General features: G+C 41.0%; 1 protein-coding gene and 1 pseudogene across 9 annotated transcripts in view; one reads left to right on the forward strand and one right to left on the reverse strand.

Moving 5' to 3' along the window:
• Window positions 1–15,390, forward strand: part of diaph2 (diaphanous-related formin 2) — a 323,477-nt gene that overhangs the window by 123,639 nt on the left and 184,448 nt on the right. For all 9 annotated transcript variants that reach the window (XM_085903879.1, XM_085903888.1, XM_085903893.1 and 6 more), the window contains 6 exons: window positions 398–508; window positions 1,801–1,913; window positions 5,825–5,941; window positions 10,125–10,243; window positions 11,268–11,332; window positions 12,372–12,476. In XM_085903879.1, the coding sequence (XP_085760005.1) occupies window positions 398–508; window positions 1,801–1,913; window positions 5,825–5,941; window positions 10,125–10,243; window positions 11,268–11,332; window positions 12,372–12,476 (630 nt within the window). The remainder of the gene's footprint in view (window positions 1–397; window positions 509–1,800; window positions 1,914–5,824; window positions 5,942–10,124; window positions 10,244–11,267; window positions 11,333–12,371; window positions 12,477–15,390) is intronic.
• LOC147060839 (uncharacterized) lies at window positions 7,916–9,153 on the reverse strand (annotated as a pseudogene).

The raw sequence follows: 15,390 nt of genomic DNA on the forward strand, positions 1-15,390 counted from the left end.
GCTATCGATTGGCTGTTCAAGGAAAACGCTCTTATCCGTGGTCTTCTCCCTTAAAACACCTTACTGCTCATTAGAATTGATCAGCGATTTCCAAGTAACCCCCCCCCCCCACACACACACACACACAACACACGCAGTGCTTTTCTTTTCCGATGAATCCATTTATAATGCACATCCAGGCTGTAGAGTTTTCACCTTCTATTGTCTGTCCTTTTTTCACTCTATCCATTGTTTTTCTTTTTCCAGTGGCATTGATAGCAGTAATAAAACAGAAACACATGAGCCGTTTGAACCCCCCAAATCCATGAGCGAGGCAATAACTACTACAGAATTGCATGATGTTTTTCTTCATATTGTAAGAAGCCGCAAATGTGTTTTGTGTTTACACGCTCCGCAGGTTGCCTGCATGCAGCTCATCAATGCGTTAGTTACTTCCCCGGATGACTTGGACTTCCGGATACATCTGCGAAATGAGTTCCTAAGATGTGGCCTCAAAAAGATCCTTCCTGTGAGTTATCAAAATGTCATGTGGCAGCATTGCTTTGGATTATTTCACATGTATTAAAAGTCAAGATGGAATTTTTGACTTGTGAAGAAGCCCCGGCATTTGCATGACTACCGCTTGGGAGATTACTAGGGTTGCAGTCTAACAATTTATCACGGAGCTTATCAATGTGTATTCCACAATAATTTAGTCATGATTGCATTTTTCTTAATGTGTATTTTTTGTCCACATTATCTGCAGAATATTCCATTTCAAGATTCAAGCCATTTTACTCCATGAGTCTTTCCTATTCTGTTCAGTTGAGGCAAATGTTCAAATCAATTAATATATCTGGACTATATGTGTTAATGAATCAACAGTTTCTATGGTCAATTGGATGTTTCAAAGTTGCTACGGACATGTTATTTTCCCCAGCATCGCTAGCCACACTTCAAAACAACACCGTCACCAATGTGGGTAGGCGTCGCCAGTGTTGCATTCACGGTATCAAACACGGTAGCAATTTTGAATATAATTCAATTCAGGCAGGCTGCACCACAGGCTGGGCCACTCATGGAGCTAGGCCGCATGTGGGCCGCAGACTGCTAATTGAATAGCACTACTGTTTTCTGTAATGCCAGTGTGCCAAGCAACTTGAAAATACAATTATCAGTTCAAAATTATCGATATAAATGACCTTTGTCATTCTTAAAAAGCTTAGTTGATTTCCTTAAAAAGTGCAGTGCAAAGGTCAAAGCAAAAAAAAAAAAACTGGCTTCTTCATGCATGCATTTATTATTCCCTCTAATGTATCTCCTTAAGCCATCATACTCACTCCTTCTCAACCGTCATTGCTTCAGACAGATGGGCCTTAAAAACATGACGGTGGCTGGTCGACACCTGCAGAAATTAGGCTTCATTTGGCCACCTCGCTTGCTTTCAGCTCCGCCGCTGACATTTCAAGCGAGAGCCCCCACAGGGTTTCACGAATAGAACAGGTGTTGAATAATTTGTACTATTCACAGTGTCGGGATTTGTATGAAGTGTTTTACAAAGTTCTCTTCCATTGCATTACAACCAGTAATGCCAATTTTTTTTTATTTTTTATATCAACACTATTGATTGCATCCATTTTCTAAAATGGAAGTCTTGGGAAATTGGGATTACTAGTTGATTAAAGTCTTGACGTGGGATCCAGCCTGTATCGATCACTGTCTATTAACAGTACTTTTACTTAGTCAGTCCATCTAAAATCAATCATTTTTGGACAACCGTAAAAAATGTACCGCAGTGATTATTTGTCCAACTCATTTCAGGAGCTCAAAGAAACTGAAGAGCTGGACATCCAACTCAAGGTGTTCAATGAGAACAAGGAGGAGGACTCCATCGAACTCTCCCATCGGCTGGATGACATTCGGGCCGAGATGGAATATCCTTTGCCCCCCCCCCCGTCCTGTTCTTTCTGTCCCTGTGTGAATTATATGGATGCCCACTTGTGCTGATCTAGCAGCAAGTGGTGAGTCAACATGATGACTTTGATTGACTGAAGTTCCCTCGCGATTTGCTTCATTAGAGAGGGATTTGAGGATCTTGTGCACAATATTAAGCTCCTTCTGGGAGGCCAGTGTAGGTTGGGCAAATATGCTCATGTTCTTCACTTCATCCTCCTTCACATAACTTCATTCTCTACATCTCCTTATACTTATTTTTTGTTCAGGGTGACTCTTGACTCTTGTTACAAGCAAGTCTCTACTCTTAGTTGTGGAATTCTCGATATAGCCAATTAACTAGGATACCATTACTACTATTTCTCCCACTATTGATGCACAACAACATCATCACTAGTACTACGCCTACTACAGCAACAACATTACTCATAAAATTACTCTTATTGCAACTGATTTAACACCACTATAACAATACCAACACATATTGCTAACTACAAAAATCTTCTACACTTGTGTTATAGTCACATGTGGTGCCTGTGGCTCAGGCAATAAAGCAGGTTGTTTAGTAACCGGAGGATCAGCGGTTCGAACCCAGCTCTGTCTGAGTCACGTGTTATTGTGTCCTTGGGCAAGACACTTTACACACCTCACCTCCAGTGCCACCCACACTAGATACAAATGTTTGGTGGTGGTCGGAGGGGCCGTGGGCGCACACTGGCAGCCATGCCTCTGTCAGCCTGCCTCAGGGCAGCTGTGGGAACACATGTAGCTTACCACATGTAGTGAATGGGTGTGTGAGCGCTTTGAGTACAATTGTGAAGTGCTTTTGAGTGTCCAAAAATGTGCTATATAAGTTTGATGTATTATTATTATTAGTAGTAGTAGTCGTGATAGTATTAGTAATATTAGTAGTATTATTACATATAGGTTTGCTGTATTATTATTATGAAACAATAACTGCTGCTGCTACTATTACTACTACTAAAAAAACGATGACTACTAAAAGCAGTGCTACTGTTAACAAAAACTACCAGCATGCTGCTGTTACGGACGATAACAGAAGCTATGCTTCCTCTTCTATTACTACAACTATCACAGTCCTTCTATTATTGACAACTATGCTCTTACTTTCTGCAATTGGAAATTAGACCGTATCAGTACTTCATATTGTTGTAGGGAAGTTTGCCACTTCAAAATATTGAGAATGCTTCTCTTTTCTTGTAGCTGTCCTCCTTCCACTGGTGTCTACTCGAAAGTTAATAAGTTGGCACTAATTCAATCCAGAGTCAGAAAGTTCTTCACCAAGCTGTTTAATAATTCACCAATCTTCTCTGGGGCTATGTATGAATGAGTGGCACTGGGAAGCCACGTTCTAGACACCTGCCATTGTCATGCAGATGTCCGCAGCCTTTTTTTCCCCCCAAATCCTATCAAATCCCACACTTGTCCCGCTGACACAAAGCACTGCCGTGAGTGACACTTTATGTTGACACACTCAGGTGAAACGTGTGCTTCTAGGGTGGAGGGGGAGCCCACTTGGATTAATAATGTGCTTGAGCGGGTTCACAAATGAGATGGCCCAATGTTTGTTTCCAAGGACAATGTGGGGTATTGATCGCCGCGCTTGAGGGTATCATTCTAGACACCTCACCAGTCCGTCTGCCTACACAATAACACCACGGCGGGGGTACTTCTTCTTACCTGAACCTGCGTCTTGTTTTTCCACAATTATTGACCAGCGCAAGCCGCTCCAATCTGTGTCCGGCTCGGGTCCCGGTGCAAAGGAGGTGACTGTGGGATGCTCATAAATATTAAGTAGCTGTGGAATGGTGATTGATTGACCCTACCACTGACCTACATCCCACTGCCACTCATGTTTATTCATTATTTGGCGAAAGAGAAGAGGGGTCATTGAATGGATTGGTATTCTACGTTGGGTTTATGTCTGCAGCTTAGTGATAGATAGCACCACTTGGATACTTTCCCAGCCTTGAGTTCCTTCTTATGTCCTCTGCAATGTCGCACTAGTGGAGCCAAATTGAATCTCACGACTGGTAATTCTCCCAGACCTCATGCTCAGCTAACACAAGGCAGGAAATCTATGTATACCTGAGAGGGATTTCTATTCCCACGACTCCCTCGCCACAAATTTGATATTAATTAAAGACACTGTTGAAAAAAAAAGTTGTCAAACATCAGCACCAACACAGTTAGTGGAAGTACAGGACCAAAGTATTGTATAAATCACACCTGAGTATAAGTCGCATTTTTGGGGGAAATTTATTTGACAAATCCAACACCAAGAACAGACATTAATAGGCAACAGGCGGAACGGGACATTATGCTCACGTTACATAAACACATAAAAGAGGAACTGAGAACGTGCCTGACGTAACGTATTAAGAGCTATTCAAATAACTATAACATAAATAAGTTTATCAAACCATCTGCGTCACTCCAAATCATTAAATCCATCAAAATCTTCGTCTTCCATGTCACTTATAAAAAACTCCGCTGACTCCGGAAGTAAATGCGGCGCTGACGTCAGACTCGTCGTCAGTTGCGGTTCCCATTATTCTACAGGCCTATGTAACAATATATAAACTACATATAAAATAACTATGACACAAATAACAAGTTTACCAAACCATCCATGTCACTCCAAATTATTAAATCCATCGAAATCTTTGTCCACTGTGTCACTTATAAACGACTCAGCTGATTCCGGAAGTAGATGCGGCGCTAACATCAGACTCATCGTCAGTTGCAGTTCCAATTATTCCACAGACCTAGAACGCCCTTATGCGGTTTCGTGTGAAAATAACATGTGAAGTGATATTCTAGTAAGTAATATGTTAATAATCAAGTAATAATGTGTTAATAATTTCACATATAAAGCGCTCCTGAGTATAAGTCGCACCCCCAACCAAACTATGATAAAAACTGCGACTTATAGTCCGTAAAATACGGTAAATATTTTAAAAGTTATAATTTCGAATGAGGTGGGAATTTCTCGTCTTGGTCTTTGTATGTACATTAATGAGATATGTTTGAGAAGCATATTTTTTCAAACAGAATGAGGTTCCGCAGGGAAATCCTTTTTCTGACATCAACAACTACGTAGTGCTGGCATTGTATTCAATAGCACCCTTTAAGCCCTCCAAAGGCTATTGGAAGTTTGACAAGCACAAATCAAATATTTAATTGCGTTGATATATATTTATTTAACCGTTTAACGCAGTACAAAGAGCTGAATATGTTAGTGTTGTATGCAGAGAGTGATTGAAGAATGAAGAGTGTTGCAGATTGAGACATGTGAAGGATGTGTTTTAGATGTCGAAGCCATCAGTGCTCCCTTCTGGGGCAGGCTGACAGAAGACACATAATCAATACCTTTTGCAAATTTAATAACCTGAGATCCCCCCCCCTTTCCTTTGCCACAGAGTGAATGCCACTTTCAATCAAAAAACTGACTCTCAGCATAACTGTTGTTTTACAAATGAGTGCATCTCTCCGTCGTACTCGCCTTAAATGTTCACAACTCTTTCGTCATCTAATTATTTTTTTTCTACTTTGTAGGCATGCGAGTGACAGGTAACCCAAGGGAATTATTTTATTCCGTTCCCCCCCCAATGCTTCCTTCTCTCCTTTAAGTTAGCTGTTATCAGGGTTTTCAGCTCCCCGGAGAGAACTGATAAGAGAAATCACATCTGTGTTTGCTTTCACCCTATGATGCCTGTCAGGAAGCGGAGGTGTGAAAAGAAAACAAGAATGTATCAAACTGTGCATTTGAATGGTGTTCAGAATAAGGTGTTAGGAAAAATGAATTGAGCTTGATGAGGCTGATTGTAGTCGCTCGATTGTTTCCTTTAACTTTACCCCCCCCCCCCACTGACATGAATGAGGTGTATCATCTCTTATCCAACATGGTGAAAGACACGGGCTCCGAGGCCTACTTCCTGTCCATTCTGCAGCACCTGCTGCTCATCCGGAACGACTACTACATCAGGTAAGTTAAACACTGAGAAATAGATGCTTTGGTTAGATTATCACCCACTTAAAAAAAACCACCTAACCTCAAATAGGCACTTGCTTCTTTGATGACTTCTGCTAATATATTGTGTGTCCTCAAATAGCCTCTTTTCTAACAGATGCCACACCTCAATTAATTTTTCTGTTCGATGTCCACGTAAATAAATGCCTCATCTCAAGTAGACAATTCTTTTTATGTGGTGACCTCTGCCTCAAATTGACTTGATGCCCATTTTAAGAAGCACATAACTGACCTAAAAAGACACTACCTTTTCAGTGAGCTATTCTGAGATACCCCTTGAATTAATAAAATCAAATTTGATCAATTATTAATCAATTAATTTTTCAGGCCACGTAAGTACTCCAACTATATCCCTCACATGCAGCATCAAAGTAATATTTCCACATCAACGTAACTCCTCATGTGCATATAAGAACTTAAAAAAACTGGAATTTCTGCAGCGCAAAAACAAATGCTGCCTGTCACTATTTGAAGAACATGCTGCACTTTCCATTGCAAGCTATTGAGTCCAGCTAGTGTTGTTTTATAACTCACTCACTCACTCACTCACTCACTCACTCACTCACTCACTCACTCACTCACTCACTCACTCACTCACTCACTCACTCACTCACTCACTCACTCACTCACTCACTCACTCACTCACTCACTCACTCACTCACTCACCGACAAATCTGGATGTTGTTACTCTAAAAATGTTGTGATGTGTCTTTACAGCATAAGGTTTTTAAACACTGCTTAATAGTGTTACTTTTTAACTTTCATCTTCGGAAAGAAATTGTGTCAGTCACCAGGCAAGAACGAACGACACTGATGAATTCAATGCTGAGTCAGGACTTTTTTGCAGACAGCAGAGCAGACTTGTAAAATGAACGTCAGAAAGCGAGGGTATGATCAGAGGAGAGAGATGAATTTATCATAGACAAGTTGGTCTACCCTTGGAGTTATAAATAATGCATCGCTCATCTATAAGGAGGAAACGAGGGAAAGGAATTCACATTAAAAAGCTGCAGTCACTTCCTCCTCAGCTTTAGTGGCCATGTACCTCTTTCCAAGCGGGCAATAAGAAGTCATTTCAGTCAGTGAGGATCTTCGGGAGAACTGCTCTAAACTAAGATAGATTTCATATTTCATAAGAAATTTGCCATTTGTTGCCATTATGATGAGTAAGTTCATGTTACCTTTGTTGATAAAACAGACACCCATGTTGCTATTTCTGACTATACTCAGATAAAACCAATGTACAAGGAGAAGATGCTAACTCCATACAGGAAAGCTAGAGCGTAGATTTAAACCCACAACCTCAGAATTGGAATGCAGATGGGCTAACCTGTCATCTAGTGCCCTCAGGGTGGTTGCCATTGCAAATGGCACCATTGCCAAATTCTGCTCCACTCGCCCAGCAAAGAACCAGGTTTCATCCAAATTCGACTTCATTTAATAATGTTTCCACGCCATTGTTTGAACAAGTGTTTAAATATTCATGGTAGAATAATAATACAATACAACACAATACAATGTAAAATAATATAATGGCATGGTGATGCACTGGTTTGCATGTTCGCCTCACAGTTCAGAGGGTGTGCATTCAATTCCACTTCCGGCCCTCCCTGTTAGGAGTTTGCATGTTCTCCTGCGTGTCCATTGTCGAAACAGTTCTGCCATGTTGCAGAAAACAGAAAGAAAGAAAGTTTTAGGTGTGACATTTAAACTGTATGTTGAAGGATAATTATTTGAGGGGAGGGTGGCAATTAGAGTTGATTATCTGAGTAAATACAATTGCAATGTTAACAGTTCTAATGTATGTAGTATATGAAATTGGGCATAGTCTAAATTGGGCCAAAACCATTTAAGTGCCATATCGACTGTCATTGCTCTCAGTTTTTGCTCTTCCCTCGGGGACTTGGTTTATTTTCGATAATTAATCTCTCAGTGCAAACCTAATGAATGGGAGCACATCAAACCCTCCCTGTAAATATAGAGCAGATGTGCTCTTTCGGAGCACGCCGATATGGGGATTACATTGGCTATGTGGAGCAGAGCTGGATCAAGTGACTGGGATAGCACTCGGCAGCGATTGGAAGAACCGGAGGTGCCAGAGTCAAAAAAGGAAGAGGTGGGGAGTGATGCAGCGGGACATATGTTGGCTTTTTTGGAGCCCACCGTGTTGAGGCCTGACAGTTCTGGGTCACTCTTGCCGTCACTGCGGCCGCCTGGCTGTGGTGAAGGATGCGGGGCGGTGATAAAATAGGGCGGCTTATTGAGATAAAAATGTAGGGTACATGGGTGACAGTTGTAAGATGAGCAGCACTGCACTTTAAGCCAAGCAAGGCGACACTCGCGAGCTTCATCCAATCACGAGTGGGTGAAGCTGCCAGCTCAAGCTTTAAAGAATGGCATTCCATGCATTAAAAAAATGAAAGTGTCTAAATGTTTTTCATTACTCTTTTACTTTGCCTCAGACTCTTTGTTTTCTTAAGAGTAATTTTTGGGTCCACATCTTGCATATACTCCTGTTTATATATATATATTTAGTCAGCCACCAATTGTGCAATGTTTCTACCCCCATGCTTCACAGTAGGTATGGTGTTCTTTGGATGCAACTCTGTATTCTTTCTCCTCCAAACACAATGAGTTGAGTTGTTACCAAAGAGTTCTATTTTGGTTTTATCAAACCATATGAGATTCTCCCAATCCTCTTCTGGGTCATCCAAATGCTGTCTAACAAACTTCAGACGGGCCTGGATATGTACTGGCTTAAGCAGAGGGGCATGTCTGGCACTGCAGGATTTGAGTCCCTGGCGATGCAGTGTTACTGATGGTAGTCTTTGTTACTTTGGCCCCAGCTCTCTGCAGGTCACTCACTTAAACCGCGTGTTTCTGGGATTTTTGTTCACCGTTCTTATGATCATTTTCAGGGTGAGATCTTGCGTGGAGCCTCAGATCGAGGGAGATTATCAGTGGTCTTGTATGCCTTCCATTTTCTAATAATTGCTCCCACAGTTCATTTCTTCACACTAAGCTGCTTGCCGATTGCAGATTTAGTCTTCCCTGGCTGGTGCAGGCACACAATGTTTTTTTCTGGTGTCCTATGACAGCTCTTTGGTCTTAGCCATTGTAGCCCAGCGACGGCCCCAAAACATCACTGCTCTAGAGAAGATCTGCATGGAGGAATGGGCCAAAATACCAGCAACAGTGTGTGGAAAACTTTGTGAAGACTTACAGAAAATGTTTGACCTCTGTCATTGCCAACAAAGGATATATAACAAAGTATTAATAAGAACTTTTGGCACTGACCAAATACTTATTTTCCACCATAATTTGCAACTAAATCCCTTAAAAATCAGACAATGTGATTTTCCAGATTTTTGGGGGTTATTTTGTCTCTCATAGTTTAAGTGTCCCTGTGATGAAAATTACACCCATCTCTCATCTTATAAATCGGGGAACTCGCACAATTGGTGGCTGACTAAATGCTTTTTTGCCCCACTCTATATACGTATAGTATATATCCACATTTAATCTTCAGTATAGAAACTTTTCGCCCCATGATTTTTTAAATGAACTAGGGGTTAAAGCCAAGCTTAGAAAATCATTATTCCTCAGTTAGGAACTCGTCTTAAATGGCAATCTATTTGCTAAATGTCACAAGCAATTAAAGTAGATAGTTTCAGCGCCAAAAGGTCACGTTGGCCGGCCTGTTCCTGCATCTCATACACACAACCATGCGGCTGGATAACCGTGCTACCTTCTAACTAGCTGACATGTTTTTCTGGTCATTGTGCTTTCAATTACGCACATTACACTGATTAGATTTACATATCTCTTTTTATGGTTGCTGTAATTGGCCAAGATGATTGCAAATTACGCGTGAGGGCTGGCTGTCACCTTGAAATGGACACACAAGCACTCGCTCGGCTGCGGTGTGCCCATTATCTGCTCATTTCACGATGGGAGTGAAACAAGTGATCAAATTTAACAAGGCACTCGGCTATTTTCTCCATTTTTTCCCCCCCAAATTGGCATTTTGTGACCTCTATTTCAGATGAGGGACTAATTTACACTTAATTAGTCGTGTCGAGTTTGTGTCTATCATATCCTCTGTAATTGTTCTGCTTTATGATTTGTAACCCGCCAGGCCTCAGTACTACAAGGTGATTGAAGAATGCATCTCGCAGGTGGTCTTGCATCGAAGTGGTATGGACCCCGACTTTGGCTACAGTCGCCGATTAGATGTGGACTTCACCCACTTGATTGGTAAATTTTCCTTCTTTGTAGGGCAACTTTAAAATTTTTGCAATTGTCAAAAAAAAATGGAAACCGTTCTTTATTTTTTCAATACAATCGTTATCGTCAAGTTAGATCGCAACATGTCAATTAAATTAGGGCAGAGAATCACTGATCTATTTTTAATTATTTTGTTATGCAGAACAAATGAAGTTTTGTTTATACTGTTCCATAATAGTTCTGAGTCTGTCAAAAAGAAGAATCAGTTTTAACTCCAAGTAAACATGCACATTGCAGAATTATGACCCACTACAAGAAAGTTTGCAATGACCCACACAAAAGACACATGGAGCACAAGGTGTCTACTTTCTTTTTTCTGCTTTTTTTTTCTTCAGGATTTTGTTCACATCGGGGTCTGCTTCTTCCATAATAATAGCTATTTCTCAGTAAGCTATGCAATTTAACTTGAAATAAAAATAAGAAGAAAGACAAATGAAAAGAAAATACATAAATGCATGATGATTAATGTCCAGTATTTTTATCTTTTGCTAAAGGACGGCATGCACACTTGGAGACACGCACGCACCCCTCCCCCCAACACACGCGCACACACGCAGTCCGTACATTGAGGTGATAATTAATTAATTTATGTTCACGTGCAACCCCCCCCTAGTGTGTCTCATGTGCAGAAGAGATGACAAGCTCTGTAATGATTACCTAGTCACTTACCCAGCGAACAAAATGCCCCCTTTGTCCGTCTGCCAGTACATCACAATAAAACCAATAATTTAACTTTCTAGAATTCACATTATGAGGGAAAACATGTACTAGATGTTCGATTGGATACATTACAATTCAAAATGGGGCTCATAATGTCATATCAGTATGCAGATATCAGATATGAATTAAGGAGTTTTTGCTTAATCCTCAGAAACAAATAAATGTCAGTAAGAAAAAAAAACTTCTTTAGCAGAGGCGAGGGCAGGTAACAATGCATGGAAAGGTGCGCGCGATATATTGATGTGTGTATGTGTGTTTATTTGCTTTCTTGCAGATCAGTGTGTAGACAAATCCAAAGTTGAAGAGAGCGAGCAGAAAGCTGCCGAGTATTCCAAAAAGGTGAGGCATTAATCACTTCAACAGGCCCCTTGCTTGGCCGAGTCCTATCAGGAAAGTCTTTTCTTCCGCATTGCTCCCAGACAAGCTATCGATTTTCCATGCTTTAATCAATACCTGGCTGCGACGCTACATGATCCGTATCAGCGGTACAAGAATCAATGGCGAGGTTCTGATTTGTGCACAGTACCGGGTTGCACTTAAGTTTTGTGCAGGTGTTTTGATGCGTCTTTGCTCTGAAAGAGAGACCTTCTTAATACGCATTTCATTGCTGAAGCACTAGGACTAGACTGCATTATGTTGCGTTTTGCTGGTCCACTTCCAAGTTGTTCAACACCAAAAATTCTGTTGAGATCAATTATATTTAAAACATTTACTCAACTCAACTTTATTTATAGTGCACTGTCAAAATAACCATTAGCTCCATACAAAGTGTTGCACTTAAAATACAAATTAGACATACAAAACAAAGACAGGTAAATCAAATTAACATCATGAATCCTTTGATTGGGTAAATGTTTTTCCGGGTGGATATTTGTCTTTTTCTCTTGCAAAAAGCTGATGAAAATTGACAGATGAACAATTTACCTTTTTGATGCTAACTGATCTTTTTTTTATCCTCTTATGCTTCTTGCATAAGGTCAAAAGTTAATGCATACAATTAGAATGTAATTTTAAAGCGCGCCGTTGTGACACGGAGGCGCTTCCGGCTATGTTTCTATATCTTTTTTTCTTAGACTTAGCGTCTTAGTAGCCCATTGCGTGCACCCTGCTGGGTCTGTGAAGTCATTGCGCTGACATGTCTTGGTTTTGTGCAAAGGTTAAATCCATCAACATGTATGAAAACCAGCCCTGAAACAAAGATAAAGGACAACAGGACTCCCGGGTGATGAAGACTGCGAATAGAACGGCTTGTTTTTTTTGGCGTCTGTTGATGTGCCCCGAGGCCGTTCTCCGGAGACGCCCCGCCGCTCTCCAGCCTCCGCCGCCTTGTTTTCATCAGTGTGCACACGTTGACATATTTGTGTCCTCTTTCTTGCAGTTTGACGAGGAGTTCAGCGCCCGGCAGGAGGCCCAGGCTGAGTCTCAAAAGAAAGAGGAGAAAATCAAAGAGTTGGAAGGGAAGATCCAGGCCCTAGAGTCTCAGGTAAATCCACCCAAAAACAACCTGCGGTTATTTTTGGACTCAACATCTCAATCGTCGGAGAGCTTTTCGCACCTCTCACAATTGTCGGAGAGCTTTTCGCACCTCTCACAGATGTTCTCTAAGTGGGTATGCCAATATTAGATTTAATAAAGGGTCAATCTCCTTAAGTTGGAGGTCTTAATGTGACTGAGGCTCGGCATCTAAGCTTTTCCAATGTAATTTTATTAACTTGGAAGTGGATTGTATTTCTTTTTTACCGTCTCTGAAAACAGTTCTTCCTGAGCAAAACCTCCAATTCTCAGTGCAGAAAACTACTTTCCCATTTTAACCCAATTGCAAACATTTTAGCAGTGTCTTGAGAGGAAAGAGCAGTAATGGGTTATAATGTAAGCCAATTTTGATGGAGCAAGCAAGATGAAATCAAGGCTGCACACCAACGGCACCTTCACACCCAAACTTGCGCATCACTTTCTACCTTCCTGATTCCTGCCCGCTCCTTTTAATGATATCACCACAGTTTAAAGTGTATCTTCTCTTCCCCTTTTTGTTTCAAATTTGATCTTGTTCAACAAAGGCATATATCTCCTTTAGAAGCAAAAAAGTGCTAATTTACTGCTCAACGTTGGTGAATTTATCTATTATTTAAATATTTACAGTCTAGCTAAAGTTTTGACAGTTATTTGTGTGAGACTTAATGGAGGATAGGAATCAAGCCCTAGCATGCATACCACAATAACTAACAGCGCACCTGAACAGCCCATATTGATATCTTAAAACAGGGGTGGCCAAGTCCAGTCCCCAAGAGGCCCTATCCAGCCTGTTTTAGGTGTATCCCTACATCAATACAAATGATTTTTGAAATTTGTGTATCATCTCCATAAACACAGACAATGAAATCAAATTTGCAGAAAGTCTTCCCCAAGGCCCATAAATACCCATGTTCATGTTATTTAATTGTGCAACGGCAGTAACAGCCAACCAGTTTTGATCTTTTGTGTGTTACCCGCGTGTACCTCTCCAATCCTATCTTGAGTGGTGAACACGAAAACAGCCTCTCTGATAATTGTGAGTGTATTTTGCCGCCTTCATCCGCGTTCGACAGAGCGCCGCTAAAACCATTGACTTAGCGAGCGGAGACTATTTAGATCCCGCGTTTAGCGCTTACCATCAAAGCCTCCCTGCCGTTGCAGGCATGTTTTTTATTTTTTCATTATTTTTTAAGAATGAAGTGGAAACCTAACCTTTCATCCGAAGAGACAGCCTGTCAGATATTAAAACACATGCATGCCCAAGTCGCTTCCGCTCACCTTGTTTGCCACGACCAGGCACATTTAATGAGCGCTACTCTACCAGGAACTTTGGCATCGTAACAAGCAGCCTGTTTGATGCGCCTTTTTGATTATCCCCCAACTGAGAGGAGTAATGCCACTGCCTGTAAACATCAACAAAAGGAGATGGGAATCACAACAAGTGAGGAATCATCCACCCTTCCCCAAGTCTTTTGCATGTAACGTATTCACTGCAAATGGGCTGGAGATATGATGAATAATGTAGCAGTGCAGTGGTACGCAGCGGAACTCTGCATCGTCCCATTAATAGCTTTTAACAAGCTGACAGACTTGAAGCTGACCTCAATCGGCCCCCGGGAGTAGATGGTAGTCTGCAGTGGTCGACCAGCCCCCCCCATCCCCGACCCAGTCTAGCATTTGCCTTTTTTCCATTCATGATGCACATTTAAGTAATCAGAAGGATCTGGTAAAACCTCACCCATTAAAATATGTATGGAGTAATCTTCCAAACATTTCCCTTAAAATGACTATTGCGTTCCAGTAACAGCCTTAACCAAACATGGTAATCCTTGCTTACTAAAAGTTGTTGATTTGTTTTTGGTTGTCTAAGTGAACATTAAAGGACATACAGTATTGAAATCCAAGTAGTCTTATGCAGAATTGAGCTGAGTCTTTGTTACTGTAGACATAATTTTCACGGGCCCTCTTCACCATTTATTTTAAAGCCAGGATTTATTTGTCTTTATTTAATGTTTTTTATAACCAACACGTACTGGGAGGCTGTTGACCATCACGTTTTGAGCATGAGAGCCGTAACAGAGGTGTGGAGAGGAATAAAAGAATTACTGTAAAATATCTCTACGTAGTATGTCATGTCTACGTCAGTTGTCTTGCCTGGACGTGGGTGTGCAGTTTCACAGTTAACATCTCATCCTGTTGCGTGAAAAGCCCTCTTTTTCAGACCACTGTTTTCTAAATGACACGAGACACTATGACTGACTTGAGCAAATTATCAGATTGTGGTGAGCTGCATTGCTATGGGAAAGTTAACATACCGTACCTTGCCTATGCTTTGTTCGGTGTAAAATGCAAATTTGGTTTCATGATGTCATTTTCTTACATGTTACTGTCACTGCTCTATATTAAACATACAGACACAGCAACGGTATATTTAGTTGACCCACCAAAATTATATAGATATAGTATAACTTGGTAAGAGTAGAACGCGACACCAGAACAATTGTAGTCTTTGGTAATGACTGTATATGTCCGATGTGACAATTCCGGGGGAGGGGGGGGCACCAAACAGTGATGGGAACAGGCAAACATGAAGCAGGAAGGACTAATGCGGAACTTGTACTCAGAGACAGAAAAGCTAGATGATTTCCAGGAAGACAGAGAAGCATGAAATTCAGAGACAGGGAGATTCAAAAAAGGAGACCAATCCAAAGAGTGCTGAAGAGCCTTACATGAAAGCGTAACAACAATGTTAACAGTTTTCTGGTCTTTATGACACGATGATTAAAGCTATGATTGACTCCTCCATTGACCAGGCACTCGTGTTTGTAAACAACACATTGTCTCAGCGGTATAGCTTCAAACAAAATGACTCACATACAGAAATG

Source organism: Syngnathus leptorhynchus, chromosome 2 (genome assembly GCF_054491065.1).
Source record: "Syngnathus leptorhynchus isolate UIUO chromosome 2, UIUO_Slep, whole genome shotgun sequence".
In the NCBI taxonomy this organism is placed as follows: Eukaryota; Metazoa; Chordata; class Actinopteri; order Syngnathiformes; family Syngnathidae; genus Syngnathus; species Syngnathus leptorhynchus.